This window comes from Lithobates pipiens, unplaced genomic scaffold, assembly GCF_037356315.1.
Source record: "Lithobates pipiens isolate NorthernLeopardFrog02 unplaced genomic scaffold, aLitPip1_a1.2 Scaffold_8, whole genome shotgun sequence".
NCBI lineage: Eukaryota > Metazoa > Chordata > Amphibia > Anura > Ranidae > Lithobates > Lithobates pipiens.
In genome coordinates, this window is record NW_027507903.1 from 566,263,752 (window position 1) to 566,282,903 (window position 19,152).

Sequence of the window (19,152 nt, forward strand, 5' to 3'; positions counted from 1 at the left end):
GCAAATGCACGTTGCCGCCGGCTCGCTCTCGCTATGATTATGCACAGAGGGAGCTAATCAGCGAGTACCATGGACTCGATGTCTGCCGGCACCCGCTAATCATTCGTTACAGAGGCAGAACAGCAGTCTGCCTATGTAAACAAGGCAGATTGCCATTCTGTCAGTAGAGAAGGCATGGATTCTGTGTTCCTGCAAAGCAGGGACAAGGATTAATGTCTTCGCTTAGTAAAAGCACCTTCCCCCACAGTACGCAAACACTGGCTAGGAACACGGTTAACCCTCTGATCACCCGATATTAACCCCTTCAAAGCCAATGTCATTAGTACAGAGACAGTGTATATTATTAGCACTGATCACTGTATTAGCATCAATGGTTTCCAAAAAAAATAAGTGTAAATTTTATTTACAGTGTTGCACGACCTCGCAATTGTCAGTTAAAGTAAAGCAGTGCCGTGGCACCAAAAAATCGTCCGGTTGTGAAGGAGGGTAAATTTTACGGAAGTAAAAGGAAGTGGTTAAATAAACTATTTAGCTATTTACCAGGAATTCATCTATATTTATTTTGTATGACATCTGAACAACCACAGGCATTAGGAAGGGGCAGCAAAGTTTGTAAAATAGAGGGAAAGATGAATCTAGCAGTTGCATTCAAGACATAATGAAAACAACAAACAGAATTCACACCCAAAGTCCAAGCAGTCTATTTTACTAAAAGCGGTTTCTATAGTCACAGGTAAAGTCCTCTACTTACCCACATTTGCATGTTTTAAAGCACCCACATCGTTGGTCCCATCTCCACACATCAATGTGATGTAGCCCAGCTCCTTTAGACTGGTAATCACAAACTCCTGCACACAAGGGACAACCAATCAAAACATGCAAAGGAAAAAAACAAAACAAAAAAAACCCTTGCCAATTTGGGTTTACATTTTCAGGACAGATCTAGAGTCAGATTGTTATTACCAGTGATCGTTTAAGCTTTGGTTAGATGTTTGACCATTTAAATGAAAATGTGACCATTCTTTTCACCTGCCGGGAGTGAGAAAGGCAAGCCCGGTGTAAACGCTTACTCAGAACTGCTGAAGCAAAATTTTTACATGTAAGAAAAAGGAGAGTCACACACATGGTCTTCCCATACCCAAAGCATGTATTTCTTTTGCTCCCAGAGGATAAGAAAAGTGTGCGTGTGCGTGGGGGGGGGGGGGTTAAGGAGGGGCAATTTTGTGCTGCTAGAAGACTGAGCTTCATTGAAAAATTGAAAACCTGTTGCCATAAATGCTAAATGCTTGCAAAGTATAGAACTGACTTGAAGATGTTTGTCCCCCCCCCCCCCCCCCAAGCAAAAATGGATATAAACCCTAAAAGCCACAGGAGAGGAGAGGCAGCGCATGAAATTCCTATTACATGTGAGATTACTGGCCACCAACAAAGCTATACTGAATTATCCATGAAGTTCACCTTCAGTAACATGTTACTAACTGAGCAGCCCCTGCACCCCCCCCCCCCCCCCCCGTGACAGTGGGCAGGAGATCTTATCCCTGCACCTGCTGTCACAAGAAAAAAAAAAAAAGAGTGGACATGAGGGGCTCCACCCACCTGGCAGCATCATTCATTCACAAAGTTCCATGAATGGGAGAACTACAACTACCATCAGCCATTGTGCAATGGACGGCTTGTAAGTTCTCAATGAACTGCAAGGGCATTGATGAGCACTCTAGGAAGTTCTCAGATTCTTCCCGTCATTCAGTATCTGCCTGCCTGCATAAAGTATGGGCAGACAGCTATACTGACAGTCTGCAGGAGCTAGAGAGTGCAGCCGTGATCTGCTGATTACAAGTGCAACGCTTTACAGCATTCAAATAAGGAAAAAAAAAAAAAAATCTGCACTTTTTAACCTACAAAAAGATGTGCCCTTATGTCTTTTTATAAAAAAGGTGAACTTATCCTTCAATAAAGATAGGACATAGGTCAAATCCGATTTGTAGTCAAGTGTGAAGAAAAATTTAAATAAGACATTCACCTACTACAAAATTAAATAAAATGCATTTAAATTTTTATTTTATTTTTTACCTTCTGCTTTGGGGACACCCGTGCAAACACCTGGGTGTGTGGAATAAGTGCATTCACCAGATCCCCTCTTGTGACTTGCAGGTAAGACAGACCCTCTCCAGTTAAGCATAGGTAATACTTATCAGTGAATGACTTCACAGAATCAGGGAAGGCTGGTAAGGACACTGTGCCATCGATAGACTGCCACACCCAGCTGGCATCTGAAGACAGACAGGAGAAATCAATTTAAAATATTGTGTAAGCAAGATTTACAGCAAGACCAGAAACTATGCAGGTCAACTAACTTATTAACATAGTAAAGAAACCATGTATAAATAAGATTGCATGTAAAGTCTGCCATTTATCAAAATCATGGTACAGCTAGGAGCAGTCACATGCAGCTGGACTTGTTCTGTAATGTTGAAGACATTTCACTAATCATCCAAGTGGGATTCTGACTGCCAATGGGGAGGAAAAGGCTCCATAAAAAAAAAAAAAAAAAAAAAAGTAAGGCCGCGTACACACGGGCGGACTGTTCGCCCAACTTTGTCCGCTGAACAGTGTTTCAGCGGACAGTCCGCTCGTGTGTGGGCTTCAGCGGACAGTTTCAGCGGACAGTCTAACGAACAAAGTTTTTCGGAAATCCCGTAAAACTGTCCGCTGAAACTTGGTTTGAGCGGACAGTCCCCTCGTGTGTAGGCTTGTTCGTCAAACAGTCTCGCGCATGCTCAGAAAGAATTTACACGCCGAAGGTTGCATTGCAGTGTATAGGACGTCGTTTTTCTAGTCCCGTCGTACGTGCCGTTCACGTCATCGCGCACGGTTTCAGCGGACTGTTCGTTCATCGTGTGGTCAAGTCCGCTCATGCAAATTTTGAGCGGATTGTTTGTCAAACTGTTTGACGAACAAAGTTGGGCGAACAGTCCGCCCGTGTGTACGCGGCCTAAGGGTGATCTCTGCAGGTCAGGACTTCAAACACCCTAGGCCTAGGGAGAAGAGACATTCCTTCCAGGATAGTGACATGCACAATTTGGACAAAGGACAACTGGTTTGTACAATGTGTGAAAGAAGCCTTCAAATGAACAACCACCACTGCCTCTCACATACTGTATACATTTTTACCATTTATACTCCAGCAGTTTACCCCAACAACGTACACCTTTAGCCATGTAACACCCATCCCAAAATTACAATTATCATCCTAGAAATAACAATGAAAAATGAGTATTTAAAACAGGTTGGTTTAACTCACACCTCCCATCATGTTATTGGGCAATCAACATACGTTTTGCCAAATTATATGACACCATGGTGATTGGATAAGGGTTCACACTGATGTGGTACAGAATTCCCAGTGAATTCTGTGTGGTTTCTGTACTGCATCAAAATTGCACCCCATTCATGTGAACCGCTGTGGGTGTGTATGTTAAGGTAATGTGACATCCTGAAATTGGTTCGCAAAAGGTAGGATGATTTGTTGAATCAGATTGCATGGGTTTGAAAACCCATGTGATTCGATACTTGTGCGGCAAAAAGAAAAGAGTCCTGCACAAATCTGCAGTGTGTGGATGTAGTGCTGTTTAAGCACTAAAGAATAAATGGCTCAAATCGCACTGCTGCAGAATCACATGTGATTTGAACAGTAACGTGGTGCGATTCCTGTTCAAATCGTATGCGGTTCCCGCACTGCATCCAGTGTGAACTGGGCCTAAATGAGAAGTCTGGGTTTAAAAAAATAAAAATAGAAAAATACTCGCCTAGAGGGGTGCAGCATAGATCTGATGCTACATCTGCCCCTTGCTGCTTCTAAGGCTGAGAACTGAGTAATCAAAGACCGCTGATCGCTCAGTTCTCATTCTTTACTGAGCAGAGCTGGTGACCGTCAGTCACCGGCTCTCTGCTCCTCTAGTGCTCACTGTGGCTCTGGGCTGTGGAGGGGGCAGCTCGCTGAGAGGCTGATCCAGCTGTCAGTCTAGGCATCTGGGTAGATCCCAATACAGTCTGGATTTTTCATGAGCCTGGACCAACTGATTGATATCAGCCAACAGCGAGCTTTAGCCCACTGACGGCTGAAAATGGGCCACAGGAGTGCAGTTCATGAGAAGTATAGCCAAAATAGCTTTGGCTATACTTATCCTTTAATGTGGCTCAGCCAACAGTGTAACTATAAATTCTGGCATATGTTCTAACACTTATAACTGAGAAAGCTACTTGGGGGAGTGGTAAAACAAATAGATAGAACAAACTACTACAAGGCATGTCCCTCAACATACATTTACCAATCAGCAGTCAAGATCTGTCAGCCAGCTTTAACCTCCTGTATTTAAAAGAGAAGTTTTTTTGTTTTGTTTTTTGTTTTTTTTGGTTTAAAGACCATACTTACCTAGGTGGATGAGGCATCGCTCCAATGTTGCATTTGTCCCCTGGCGCCTCTAAAACTGAGAACCGAGCGATTGAACATCGCCGATCGCTCGGTTCTCACAGCTCCTTGAGCAGAGCTGCTGTCAGTCACTGCTCTCTTCTCTGCCCCCTCCTCGCTCACTGGAGCGCTGGTCTGCAGAGGGGACGAGAGCGGCCAGATTAGGCTCTCAGCAGCTCCCTGAGAGGCTGAGCCGGGTGTCGGTCCAGGGATCTGGGCAGATCCTGACTCTATGGTCGTGATGACGCCCGAGCCTGGACCGACTCTGAAGTCAGCAGAAAGTAAACTTCAGCCCGCTCTCTGCTAAAAAACGGGTCATAGGAGTACCAAACAAACTGCACTCCTGTGATCTATAGACGTACAGCCAAACGAGCTTTGGCTGTACATCTCTTAATGATTTCTGCTAATAAAAAAAAAACTTCAAGGTTTAAATGTAGCTCAAAAGGGAAGTTTTTTTGTTTTGTTTTTTTAAATGTTCCAATGTCCCTCATACACAATCACTTACATTCTATTTACATACCAATATCATTTTGTAAAGGGAAATTTTATCACAGAAACGGTTGCACACTTCTTAACCCAGTAACAAAAGCAGTGTAGATATCACTAACCTTTCAAATCCTGTGTAGGCTGCAGGATTAACGTGTGCTGTTTTTCAATGAAACTAAGCTCCTGAGCCACATGACAGGCAGTGAGTGGATTGTCCCCAGTTATCATCACTATCTGGGAAACAGAGAAGAGCAGAGGGGGTCACATTTAACCAAATTCACATTAAAATGCTGAAGGCCGCTTTAAAATGAGGACCTATAATCATTACTAAAGAATTGTGTACTTCAAGAAGCATGGAGTATTTCATCAATAACAAATTACTTCTAAAAATGATAGTTCACTTGGCTGTTACTCTGATCTCAGAGTCAGTACTGTATGTGGCTTTATCTGCTGCATACTTGTTTTAAGTTAGATACACAAGTTCCACACTTTTCTCTTTATAGATCTGTGCCCCTGCATGTCATTTCTGCTTGAAAAGGCCTTAAAGTCATGGATATATCTTGACATTTCAAATCCAATACTTTAATTTTTCAAAGTGCTGTAGTGTATGCTAGACATCACAATTAGGTAAAATAAAACCTTCCTAAGATTGGTGCACTCATCTGGCAGGGACCACTGCTATTTGCTCTACATGAGCAGCGTCACTACTATGTCAACATGCTGTGTGGCATCGATTTCAATGTAAAACTGCATTTTCCAGAATGCACTGCAACACTTGTCTGAAGACAGGCTTGTGTCTTCATAGGACAGATGAGAAGCTTCCTCTCCCTTCAGCACTGACAAGATGCAAGAGCAGACAGAGGTAGAGAGTGGGCAGAATGGTGACAGGACACTGGTAACGTCATCCATTACACTTCTAGCCCTTGAGAGGAACAACATTCCAGATGGTGCCTATGCTGGGAAGAATATTGTAAAAGCATTGCATGAGCTTAGCCACCATACTATGGGAAGGATCTTTAAATGTCATTTGCTGGCAGAATCAAGACACTTTTATACAAGTCACAGAAATATAATTACAGTAAAACCTTGGTTTGAGAGCATTTTACAAGACCAGAAAAATTTTAAAATACATTTGGACTTTATACAAGCGATGTCTTGATATAAAAGAGAAGAGAGGAGCCTATAAGTGCAGCAATATAGTTATATTTAATAAAAGGTACAACATTTAGCAACATATTGCTACACTTGTAGCTCCTGCTGGATTTTGCTTCTAATCCCCCTTGTGGAGGATGCCATTTGTGGATGGACTTTATGGTTACACAACCATTGCTATTAGAGGTGCGCATCTTCACTGGCCTCACTATTCGATTAGATTAGATTACGATTATCATGTCAACGACTCGATTCCGCGATGCATCACGATGCATCCGGATTACTGCATGTGGTTTTCATAAAAAAAATTCAAGCAGTCAGGAGAACTTCATTTTCTTATTTTATATGTTCTTAAAAAAATAAATAAAATAAAGACAACGGAGACGGCCAGACACGGTACAGGAGACGGCCAGACACGGTACAGGAGACGGCCAGACACGGTACAGGAGACGGCCAGACACGGTACAGGAGACGGCCAGACACGGTACAGGAGACGGCCAGACACGGTACAGGAGACGGCCAGACACGGTACAGGAGACGGCCAGACACGGTACAGGAGACGGCAGACACGGTACAGGAGACGGCAGACACTGTACAGGAGACGGCAGACACTGTACAGGAGACGGCCAGAGACGGCAGACATAGTACAGGAGACGGCCAGAGACGGCAGACATAGTACAGGAGACGGCCAGAGACGGCAGACATAGTACAGGAGATGGCCAGAGACGGCAGACATAGTACAGGAGATGGCCAGAGACGGCAGACATAGTACAGGAGACGGCCAGAGACGGCAGACATAGTACAGGAGACGGCCAGAGACGGCAGACATAGTACAGGAGACGGTCAGAGACGGCAGACATAGTACAGGAGACGGTCAGAGACGGCAGACATAGTACAGGAGACGGTCAGAGACGGCAGACATAGTACAGGAGACGGTCAGAGACGGCAGACTTGATGCGCCAAGTAGCCAGCATTGGGTTCTAATAGGCTGCTACTGCCATGGGCACCGAGACCAGCACTGTCAAGGACAGGACAGCAACCCTGGTTGTTTGCCCACTGGTCCACTGTTAGAGGATTCCCCCATGCACCTGGAATGTGTAGATGGGGGAATTGGATCAATTTTTTTTTTTGTTACAGTGTAATGACCAAACAAAAAAAAAAAAGCAATCAATATATGGGCTGCATAAGTGCCTTAGTGCTTACTGGATCTTGAAATAACAGAGCGGGGGAGGGAGACAGATAGGGAGAGAAAAGGGACAGTTCAGTGATCAATGTTTAATGCAAAAGGCAGTTCTCACTCATTCAGGGAGGAGGCTGGAAGTTCTCACAGCTTGGAATGTGTAGCTTCTTCATATCTCCCGCGTACCCCCCCCCTCTCTCCTTCACAGCTGATAGCTTGGGATAGGAGAGTGGACAGCCGGGCAGACACGGGGAGAGAGGAGGAGGAGGGGCAGCTGTAATCAATGCATGGTTCATCTCCGTTGCTGGGAGGGGGGAGTGAATTTCTCTGGGCTGTGTGTGAGACCAGTGTCAGAGACACTCTGCTCAGCTGCAGTCATCGGCCCCTAAACGTACAGACTGATTCTCCTGTCCTACGGATGGGAGAAATCAGTCTGTTTTCTCAAATGGTCACTGCATGGGTCCCCCCCACAGTGCAGGATCTCCAGGGCTCAGTCTCAAGTTCGACTTCAGCAAACCCTGATTGTTCCGCCACTGCTATCCCACGGATGTGATGACAGCTTGTGATCTGTCTCACAGCTCCGTGAGGCTCTGCGCCCGCCCATCGGGGAGATGAGAGGGGTGTCCCGTGTCCACAGATACAAATCCTGAGGATGGGGAAAGCCTGGGTGGGGGCGCATGCTAAGGCTCCCCGCATCATTACCGAATCGTGAAGGGCAGAATCGCGATGCATCGATCATTTTCTACACCCCTAATTGCTATAATCTCTTTATATGCACTATAAACGGAAGACCCTACGAAAAAAAAATGGTTGTAGAATTAATCATTCGAGTTTCCATTATTTCTTATGGGAAAATTTTCTTTGATATACAAGTGCTTTGGATTACATGCATGTTTCTAGGTTTTACTGCATACAGTAGATGGTTTGAGAAGTGATGAAACATTTATATTTACTTGTCACTTCTAATCAGAGATGCACTTTAATTTCCATTTTTGTATCAGTAAAAATGCTGCTTCCTGTCCTCTCAGGCTGCAGTGTTGGCAAAGCCAAGTAGCAGCAACACTTGACTCAAGTACTCCTATAAACTTGTAATGTAGATAAAGAGACCTGTCTGACCTGTTACTGAGTGCTGATTACTAAAAGCACTGGGGCTAACGCTGATAAGCATTGAACTGCACAGGCATATCCTAGACACCCTGCACAACTGCTGTAGTAGAAACATGGAGGAAAGACTATAAAATAGAGGTGGTTGATATAATGTCTATCTGGCTGCCTATCAATTTCTGTGACTTACAGGCCTTTACAGTCAGAAGAGTAACATGAAAGACAACCAGCAGAGGTAAGAAAGCAGACCATCTAAATAACTTGCAACCAATTTAATTACCACCTTCCTGCCGGACAGTGGGGTGACAAATCATGCTGCTAACTTTCCTACAGGCTAAATAATAAAACACTGATATAGGTTTTTTTTTCACCAAAGAAATGTAGCAGAATACATTCGGCCTAAATATATGAAGAAAGATCATTTGCAAAATTTTATAACAGAAACAAAGAAAAAACACTTTCAAAATTTGGTCTTATTTAGCAAAAAATTAAAAACCCAGTGGTGATTAAATACCACCAAAAGAAAGCTCTATTTGTGTAAAAAAATGCTACATTTTTTTATATGGGTACAGTGTTGCATGACCGAGTAGTCAAAGTGCAACAGCACAGAAATCTGAAAACTGGCCTGGGCAGGAAGGGGGTGAAAGTGTCCAGTATTGAAGTGGTTAAGCAAGGGATATAAAAAGGGAAAATTACTTGATGGCAAAACCCTCTTGAACTTCTACTGTCCCAACACCAATTGCATGCACCTAAGACACGTAAAAACATCTTACATGGTGGGATGCATTCTGGATCTCCTTGATAACGGCTTTGGAGTCAGCTTTAAGTGGGCAGGAAACCACAATAAAACCAGCAAACCTCAGATCGCACTCCAGCGTCTCCCGCTTTATTTCACGTATCTGCAAGAGAAGATAGGCACAAGCATATGAAAGATTTTTTATTTTATTTAGTCAGTGTGTTGATTCCATATAGCAGGGATATGCAATTAGCGGACCTCCAGCTGTTGCAGAACTACAAGTCCCATCAGGCATAGCAAGACTCTGACAGCCACAAGCATGACACCCAGAGGCAGAGGCATGATGGGACTTGTAGTTTTGCAACAGCTGGAGGTCCGCTAATTGCATATCCCAGCCATATAGTATCTTTATATAACAATAAGCTCCTCCCTCTGCATCAAAGTGTATTGGACCCAGAACCTGAAGTATCAAAATGCTGCAATTTTAGTAGTTTGGAATCACACATTCATTTCTGGAACTCCTTGCTCTTACCCGAATATTATGCATTTGACAGATGAAGGACAATCCCTAAAGAGCAGTGGCAGTCATAATGGTAAGTGCAATATATGGCAGGTTGGAAGTGGTGCCGAAGATGACAAGGATCACACTGATGCAGAGGCTGTAGGAGGTGGAAATGTAGTCAATTACTATTGACTACACTCTCTTCAGCAGATGCAAACTGCATAGAGGATAAAGCCGGGTACACAATCCAGTGGGTTGCAGGAAAAAAACAAAACAAAAAAAACACCTGACAGCTCCAGTTGGATGCGAGGTTAGTACAGCGACCTCCCCCACTGAGCTGTTGTGTTCTGACAGGGGGACAAACCCAGTGTGTTCTAGTTGTTGAGCAGGAGACCTAATATCTTTGCTGTTATATGAAGAAGGGTAATATTTTTCTTCCATTCTCCTGTCTGTGCAGGAGATCCCAACTCTCAGAAACCATAAGCAAATGACTATATTACAGAATAGACTTATTTAGGTCCGTCTTGGACAGCAGGACAACACAGCGAAGAAATAGGAGACTAGCACTAAAGCCTTGTACACATGGGTCGAATGTCAGGAGACAAATCGGCCAGTTAAATAAAATCCGGATGGCATTTGGCCTGTCTGTATGCCAGTCAGTCCAACAGAAGCCGGACGAGCATGTTGGAAAACCAGCAGCCGACCGACTCCTGGTGGCGAACAGCACTGATCAGAGTGTTCTGGCAGTGGGCCACCCCCTTTCAGAACACAATAGCTCAGCGGGGGATATCGCTGTAATAACGTTGGATCGTTGGTACAGAGGCTCCAACCTGAGCGATTAGGTTATTTTTGTTCAACCTGCTGGGTTGAACGGAAAAAAAAAAAAAACTGTTAGGGTGTGTACCAGGCTTAAAGCGGAGGTTCACACAAAAACTGAACCTCCGCTTTTCGTAACCCTCCTCCCCTCCGGTGTTACATTTGACACCTTTCAGGGGGGGGTGCAGATACCTCTAAGGTATTTGCACCCACTTTTCTGGGCATAGACTCCCACGGGAGTCTATGCCTCTTCCTGTCCCGCCGTGCTGTCTGATGGGACACAAACAGGTCCCAGAGACAGCGCGGACCATTGTCATTGCACTGCATGACTCGCACATGTGCAGTGGGGAACTGGGAAGTGAAGCCGCAACACTTCACTTCCTGATTACCTCACCGAGAACGGCACTGGCAGTAGCCGAGAGCCGAGCGATTGCTTGGCTTCGGCTGCCGAAATTGCAGGACTCCAGGACAGGTAAGTGTCCATTTATTAAAAGTCAGCAGCTGCAGTATTTGTAGCTGCTGGCTTTTAATCATTTTTTTTTCTTTCTTTTTAGGTGGACTCCCTCTTTAAGGACAACCACAGACATTTTGGGTGTGTTCTCTGCAATACGTAAACACAAGTGTAATGTGAGGAGGCCATGCTAAACTAATTACAGCCACTACATACCTGCTGATGGGAGAGATGGCCAAGCTCTTTATAACCCAAGGCAAGAACTCTGGCTCCTTCCCGAGAGATCTCTGTGTGCACTTGGTTGTAGTACTCTGGACAGTGAGAGAACTGAAAAAAAACAAAAAGGATAGCTTTAATGACTGTATATGTACAGACCTTAAAGTGATTGTAAGTGCAACTAAAAAAGAAATAAAGAACACATAAAAAATGTAATAAAACAAAGACACAGGTTTATACTTCCCCCGAATCTCCTTTTTTGGGTCCCCCACCGATGCCTCAGTCTTCCTCCTTTCCTATGGGGGCATTCCTGCAGGCTCACTCCCACACTTTGTTACCTGCATCTATAGACACAGACGCACTCCTGGCTTTGATTGACAGCACTATCCTGCTGCCTCAACAAAGCCTGAGAGACCAGGAAGTGGGGGGAGAGCCACTGCAGACAGGCACTGGATTGCATGAGGATTCCAGTAGATTTGGGGGAGGGGGGGATACTACTACTAAAAAAGGTAAAACATCTTAGGCTTTATAACCACTTTCATGTCTTTAATTCTCACGAGTGAAGTTCTTTATTCTCATGGAATGTGACAAGGTCTACTCAACTAGACTTTAAATAGATCAGCATTCCTGGAACAAATGTAAAAAGCAAAATTCTAACTTTGTTGCACAAGAAAGGGTAACCATCATGAACAGACCACTTTTATAAACATTTTTGGGTGTAGGTGTTTTTTTTTGTGTGGTCACAAGGTAGTTTTACAATATTTTAAGGCCATTTGTAGCATATTGGGGACATTTTTAATTGATTTTTGTTATCTAGTGAAAGGGGAAAAAAGTATGGCTCAGAGACAGCATAAAAAAAAAAAAAAAAAAAAAAAAAAAACCATCAGACACATTAAAAAAAAAAAGGCAATTTTAACCTTTTTCACACAAAAGTCAAACAATCACAAGGGTGAAAAAATGCAAGTCTTGCAGAGATGGCTAAAAAAAAAAAAAGAAAAAAAAAAAAAAAGAAAACAGCACCACTGCCATATTAGTATCAGACTTCAATTACAATTATTCCACAATGGTAATATTCCCAACAGAAGCTTTCATAGGCCAGTCAGAAACACATGAAAACAATAAATATACAAAACATTTCATCACTAGACCTTTGCCATCTACACACCATCTTCTGTAGTGTCTCTGGAGCCCCCTTCACAGTAGCCACGCAGCACAGATCAGTGGAGCCTGACCGTTCGTAGGAAGCCAATACAGACATCCGCTTCAGGGCGCTGGCAAAATGGAATCTCTGGTGGATTTTCAGGCCCTGAGTTTTAATGCCTCGAGGGAAAACTTTCTCATCTGATGCATAAAAACAGCAGGACATGCATAAGTGTAAGCTGAAACAATGCCACCGTAACAACTGAACACAGTCAAGAGCACACACTCCGTCACCACCAACAAATATTGTCATGTACTACATTAAAGATAATAGGATAAATTAGGAAAACCTTGCCAGGCAATTGTAAACCCCAGGACAAGCCATCAGAGGGGGTATCTGTGGCATGCCACCCACCCTTCTCACTACAGGCGAAGCTGTATCATAAGCTGGCCATACACGGATCAAAAATTTGGCCGATTCAACAAGAGCCAACCACATTTTGATGCCCGTACGGCCTTTCCCATTAATGAGAAGCTGAGCTATAGATCGACTGTTGGAAAACCAGTTTGATCAGAGCTGCAGCCAAAATGCTGTGGAACTGATCAGTGTATTTTGATTGAGGGGGAAGTTTCCCTGATGTCAGACCACAATGACAGCAGAGAGGACTCCTGTACCCACATTGAATTGAATCAGATGGCTGGCTGCACGAAAAAATAAAACTGACCCATGTAAGGGCAGCTGTAATGGCAGCACCAGTCACCCAAGTTCCCCAAGATCTGTACACCATACACAGGTCTAGTTTCTCTCAGCTGAACAAGAGAACAATTGAGTTTAATCTCAAAGTGAACCGTGTGAATGGAGGATGCTCTACGGCTGGCTATTGTATTCAGGAGCCATGGCACCGATGGGTGCCTGAACAGTGACTGCATCAGAGGGAATGTGGTCTTTGCTCAGACCATACTTTTCCACCCAACTTGGTCGATTTTTAAAATTACTTTTGTCAAGCTGAGTGGTGCTTGAAGGGTTACCTTTGGATCACATTTTCACCAATTTAGAAGACGCTGTCTAGGAAGACCTTAACAATGGGGCCTTGCTGGCAAAAAGTAACAGATCACAGTGATGATCTCATAAGGGTGGTAAAGCTCATTGCACTGTCCAATCAAGAGGCTGAGTCAGTGACCAAACTGCACCACAGCTCCTAACCGAGTGAAACACATTAGGGGTTTGTGCACTGGATGGAGTGGCTCATTTACTGGATTTATCAGTAAGAGCATAACCACCAGGCCTGTAGCATGACTGAGCAGGCTACTTCCCTCCACCTAGAAGATTTCATTTTTTTTGTTGTTCAACTGAGTTGTACAGTTTATAGGTCACATTAAAAGGTGGAAAACATTTTGAAATTATTTATCTTGGTCTCATTTTTTTTTACATGACAGAAACCTGACATTTTAACAGGGGCGTGTAGACTTTTTTTTTTATATCCAGTGTATATATATATATACACACACATATACATACACACATTTCAGGTATGTATATGTTGTGCTATGTGCTTGTGTTAAAAAATATATTTTCTTTGTATTTCTTCGTGTAAGATACCTGGTGTTTCTGCCAGTCCCCCTGCTTTCCTATTTTCAAACCTACACTAGGCAAAGAAGAACATCCTTCCCGGCATGGTCAGTGTTGTGGGCTGCCTCTCCTTAAATGGCCAAGACTTGTGCCGACATCTCCCCTCCCTGCACAGCTTATCATTGGGAAGATCCGCGTATGGCTCTCTGTTTCCTGCACACACGGATGAGCAGAAGCTTGCATCAAGCCTAGTATAAGCACACAAGGCTGACATACATCATGGGTAGGGATTAGCTCAGGCGTGTTCGCATGGAACACGTGCAGAGCACACCAGGAAGTCGGCGCAGCGCTAATCACAAGCAGTGAGACATTGCCTCGATGTGCGGCTGCAGAGATCGGGCAATGTCTCACTGCCTGTGATTAGTGCAGCGCTGCGCCGACTTCCTGGCGGGCTCTGCACGTGGAGCATGCGAACACGCTTGAACTCATCCCTAACCATGGGGAATAGGAGCTATATAGAATACTGAAACATGAAAAGACTATAAGTCCATGTGGCTCATGCAATAAAACCCTGAGAGGCAGCCCAGTGAAAAGCAAGAAGCAGCGTCTGGAACTGAGGATAAAGCACAGGCGCCAATTTCAATGTATTAGGTTTTAATACACATATAGAGAAGGGTACTCACAAAGTTAAAATGTCAATAAGCATTGAGCACAAAGGGCATAAGGCATCTGTGGGAAGGGTACATCTGAATGGCTTCTGCGGTGGATACTCAAACGGACCGTGTCAGTGGATGCCGGCGCTTCCTGGAACCTGGGACACACAGGGAGCCAGAGATGACGTCACTTCCGGTGTGGAAGAAGCAGAGCATGCTCCGTAAACGCATCACCTATCCCCTCATCGTGTCCGGGAAATTACGTCATCACCGACTCCCTCTGTGCCACAGGCTCAAGGAAGCATCGGCATCCACCGGCGCAGCCTGTTTGAGTATCCACCGCAGAAGCCAGTCGGATGTACCCTTCCCACAGACGCCTTATGCACTTTGTGCTCAATGCCTACTGACATTTTACCTTTGCAAATACCCTTATCTATATGTGTATTAAAACTCACTAACTTACTACACTCAGATTTGCGGCTGTGCTTTTTCCTCAGTTGTTCCTGCTGACACACCTCTGCAGTCATAACCTCCATTCCAAGCCTCTTATGTAACTGAGAACAGAGGTTATAGGATCACTTATAAAAAAATAAATAAAAAGGTATTAAAAAAAAAAAAAGAAGGTATAAAATACACACATACAGCTTTTTTTTTCAGCAGGAATGCGGGGGAACGCAGTACTGGCACCTCCAGCACTGAATGTATGTAATGGCAAGGGGTGCTGGGGTGTGCTGCAGGGTCTATTGTTGCTAAGGATCTATTTTTGCAGGGCGGGGGAGGTCTATTGTTGCTAAGGAGGTCAATTGTTGCTGGTAGGGAGGTCTACTGTTGCTGATGGTGGGTCTTAAGTTGCTGGGGGTCAGTTTTTGCTAGGAGGGATCTAGGTATGCCGGTTGCAGGGAAATCTGTAGCTGCCGGGGGACAATTGTTGCTGGTGGTCCATTGTTGCTGGGGGGTATCAATTTTACTGCTTTTCTTGTCATCAGTAACAAATTCCATACAAAGTATTTAGTACTACAATTGTTACTTGGCTCTGTATTCTCTAAAAGGGGCAGTACGCAGGAGGTGGGAAGGGGGTGAAACCAAGGAATGGTGCAGGAGGTGGGTGGGGGTGGAGACAAAAGGCAGAGTGTTCCTGCATCTATTGTATGAGGAAAAAAAAAAGCCCTGCATACACACACATTCTGCCCTGCATTTCTATTTTAAACTGAAAGGTTTGTTTTACAGTTGAAACAATATATTCCTTACCTTTGGTTAGGGCCCAGTCCACAGCTGTAAGCATAGCTTTCTCCAATGGATCTCCAACCAATGTCCCATCATCCATCTGCACAAGAGAGTGGCATGTGGCCACCACTCGGTGAGTGTCAATGGGAATCTCAAGAATAGGAGTTATATCCTTTCCATCTCTACAGGAACAAAACAAGAAAAATTTAACTACAACGGCATCAATATAAATACCAGCCTTTACATAAAAAGTACACCATTTTTTTTCCCCCCATAAATTGAGGGGAAGGTCTGTGCGTCTTATGGAGCGAATATTGACCAGCCCCCCCCCCCCCCCCCCCCCCATTAGCCGCCTCGGCTCCTCTGTGGCAGAAGAGAGGAGGAGTCTGAGTCAGCTGTGCAGCAGCACCAGGCCAGCCTTTCAGTAAACAAGCATGGCCTAGCTGAACGACACATGCCACACTGTGGGAGGAGCAAGTGCTGGCGACCACGCTGCTGTGCACGTGAGCTGCCTGGGCTGGAATGACTTTACTGCATCACACAAAGGAATCTGAACCCCTGCAGAGCAAACTCATTACTGTAACCTGTACATTAAGGTTTATTTTTTATTTTTCTCTTTATGGTTGACCTGGATTGAGGGAAGGGGGGGTACTTTGGAGGTGTGGCCGGGTGCTTTGGAGGCCTAATGTACTGACCACTGGCTAACACCATTTGGTTCAAAATATTTTTTTTCTTGCCTTCCTCCTAAAACCCAGGTACGTCTTATGGAGCGAAAAATATGGTACATGTTTTATTAAAAAGAAGAACTTACTTGAGGCCAGCCACACCCCGGACTACTAGGCTATCGCTGGTTAATGTACCAGTCTTGTCAAAGCAGCAAATTTCCACCTTTCCAGCAAAGGGGATTCGGAAAGGTTCAGTACAGTATACATCTAAAATAAAATTACAAAATCAATTAGACAATGTACACTTACAAGGCATTTTTTTCATATTTGATCAATCATTCTAAATATCAAAATGTAAAAAAAAAAAAAAAAAAAAAAAAACTACATTTCTTTCATAGGTACCCATTTCAACAATAACACTTGCATTTGAGACAAATCTTTGACTTCTAAGAACGGTTGCATTTCATTACTGCCTTTTAGCAGATCAGCGGAGCTGAGAGAAGGATAAACAAGCATTTGTGCGCTACAGCATCTATATTATACCAAGAGGTCAACCAATATATTGGCCAATATTTGATCTTTAAGAAAATCGGCATCGGCAGATTATTATGCAAATTCAGCTGATTTAATCACACCATGCCCCGACGACCCACAAGTGTACCTCCTCCCTTCCCCACACTTCATTGGCAGAGTGGCGCTCGACACTTGCCAGAGTTGCTGAGTGTGTGTGTGTACATTTGTAACTGAATGCAGAGAGAGACCAGCTGTCAGAATTCAGCAGCCCAATCATTGGCTGGTGTTTGATAGCTGTTGGGTCCTGCCCCCCCACCCCCCCCCCCCTACGACATCACCGCTGAATTTTGACAGCCGATTTCTCTCTGCATTCAGTTACATATGTCAGTTTCACACAGTTAAACTATATCAGCTCAGTGTGAAACCTGCCAGTGCCAACCAGTGGCACCCACCAATCAGTACCAACCAGTGCAACCTGCCAAAAAAAATAAAAAATAAAAATCAGCCTCAAAAATCGTCATCAAATCTTGACCATTGGGCACCCCCGATTTCAGAGAAATACCCATATCAGCCGACCTCTAATACCAAACACACCATATATATTCAAACAGGGACATGGATATATGAAGATCTCTGAGAAATGTACAATGTGCAATCAGACAGCAATTTACTCACAGAGTTTGGCCAGAGCAATCAGCGAGGTGTTTACTGCCAGGGACAGCTCAATAGGTAGTTCAGGGGGCACAACGGAAGTCAGGATCAGGGTGCATTCCAAAAATAGTTTATATCGGTTTCTACTAGGATCTTTGGTGCCTGAAAGTAGAAATCATAATGATTAGGAGCAGATATTTAAGAGCAGATGTAATATTATGCATCAACTAAAAAACGCACACAAAAAGGTACACAGTAAAAATGTCTAAATATTCATAGACTAAATTTTTGTTCTATACATTTCATGGGGGTAATTTTTGCCATTGTAATTTATACGTTATATTTGTTAAACTAAAAAAACTGTATTAAAGGGCAGCTCCAGTCATATTTGTAAAAATTAGAAGTCCACAGCTACAAAAAAATCTCAGCTGCTGACTTTTAATAAACAAACACTCACCTGTCCCAGGATCCAGAGCTGTGCTCACTCTGGCTGTTTTTTCGCCTTCATTCTTTGGTCCCCGGCATCTTAACTGTGGGAAAACGGCAGTGACAGCCTGTGGCTTCATAGCCGGGTGCCCACTGTGCATGCACGAACCATGCATTGTGAATGGTCCCTGCAGTCTTCTGGCACCTGTGATGTGTCCAAGAATACTATGTGGGGGAGGGAGAACTTCCACTTGGATCACCTAGGCAATCCGCGCAGAAGTGAGCGGTACATGTCAAAACCAGGTACCCAGTCCCCATTCCGCCCCCTCCACCCCGCCACCATATAGAGGGGTCTGGATATGGTCCCCATGGTACAAACCCAGTATCCAAAAGCTACTAAACAGTCCAAGGCATTTAACAGTCACATATTGATAGACGTTTGAGAAAAAAAAAATTTGAATGGTTTAAAAAGAAAAAACACTTTTCAATAGGAGAACAGGTCCATCATCTAAGCACACTAGCAAAAAACTGGAGCCTCCTTGATTGGGTAGGGTTATACAAGTTTACTTTAACCCTAGCCCCAACCCCAGTCCTTTTGGCCAGTGTCCAAACACCTGAAGGTAGCCTGCATATAACCCATGGTCTATGAATAAAAGGTATGCATCCTGTACGGTAATATTAAGATGTTACTTTTTTAACAATCACCTTCTATCCAGACATAGGCAGCGGCAGCAATGGCAAACACCAGGAGGAAGAGGATGAAGATAAAAGTTTCCAAGTTGTTGGCAGTGACACGTTTGACCCCAAATAGGATTGTCCGCAGGAGCTTACCCTGTTAAAAAGAAACAAAAAAAATGACATTATCAGAAAACTGTAAAAAAGGAAAATAAAAGTAATGAAACTAAAGATAATAAACACAATTTAGCGATGTGTTGAATGCTATAAGGCAAAAGTAGTGGAAATTAACAATTTAGGAACAGCCCTGTCTGTTCTCCCATATGTTTGTTAAAAAAAAAAAAAAAAAAAAAAAAAAAAGTACCAGGGGAGGCGGCTTTTAGCTTCGTCACTGCTGAGGACCCCCTCGAGAACGTCTTCCCAAGACGAGATGCGTTGGGCGGAGCCAAGATGACACCATCGTACTCCAGGACCCAGTGTCAGTCCATTTGTAATGCTGCTCTGCTCGTTTTACTTATTGTGAG

General features: G+C 43.9%; 1 protein-coding gene across 1 annotated transcript in view; it reads right to left on the minus strand.

Annotated features, from left to right (window-relative positions):
• ATP13A1 (ATPase 13A1) overlaps window positions 1-19,152 on the minus strand; it is a 65,483-nt gene that overhangs the window by 12,607 nt on the left and 33,724 nt on the right. Inside the window, exons 10-19 of the mRNA XM_077470132.1 lie at window positions 18,659-18,785; window positions 17,552-17,689; window positions 16,510-16,630; window positions 15,723-15,880; window positions 12,277-12,452; window positions 11,112-11,222; window positions 9,164-9,289; window positions 5,077-5,188; window positions 2,071-2,270; window positions 752-848 (exon numbers count right to left, since the gene is read on the minus strand). Of these exons, the coding sequence (XP_077326258.1) occupies window positions 752-848; window positions 2,071-2,270; window positions 5,077-5,188; window positions 9,164-9,289; window positions 11,112-11,222; window positions 12,277-12,452; window positions 15,723-15,880; window positions 16,510-16,630; window positions 17,552-17,689; window positions 18,659-18,785 (1,366 nt within the window). The remainder of the gene's footprint in view (window positions 1-751; window positions 849-2,070; window positions 2,271-5,076; window positions 5,189-9,163; window positions 9,290-11,111; window positions 11,223-12,276; window positions 12,453-15,722; window positions 15,881-16,509; window positions 16,631-17,551; window positions 17,690-18,658; window positions 18,786-19,152) is intronic.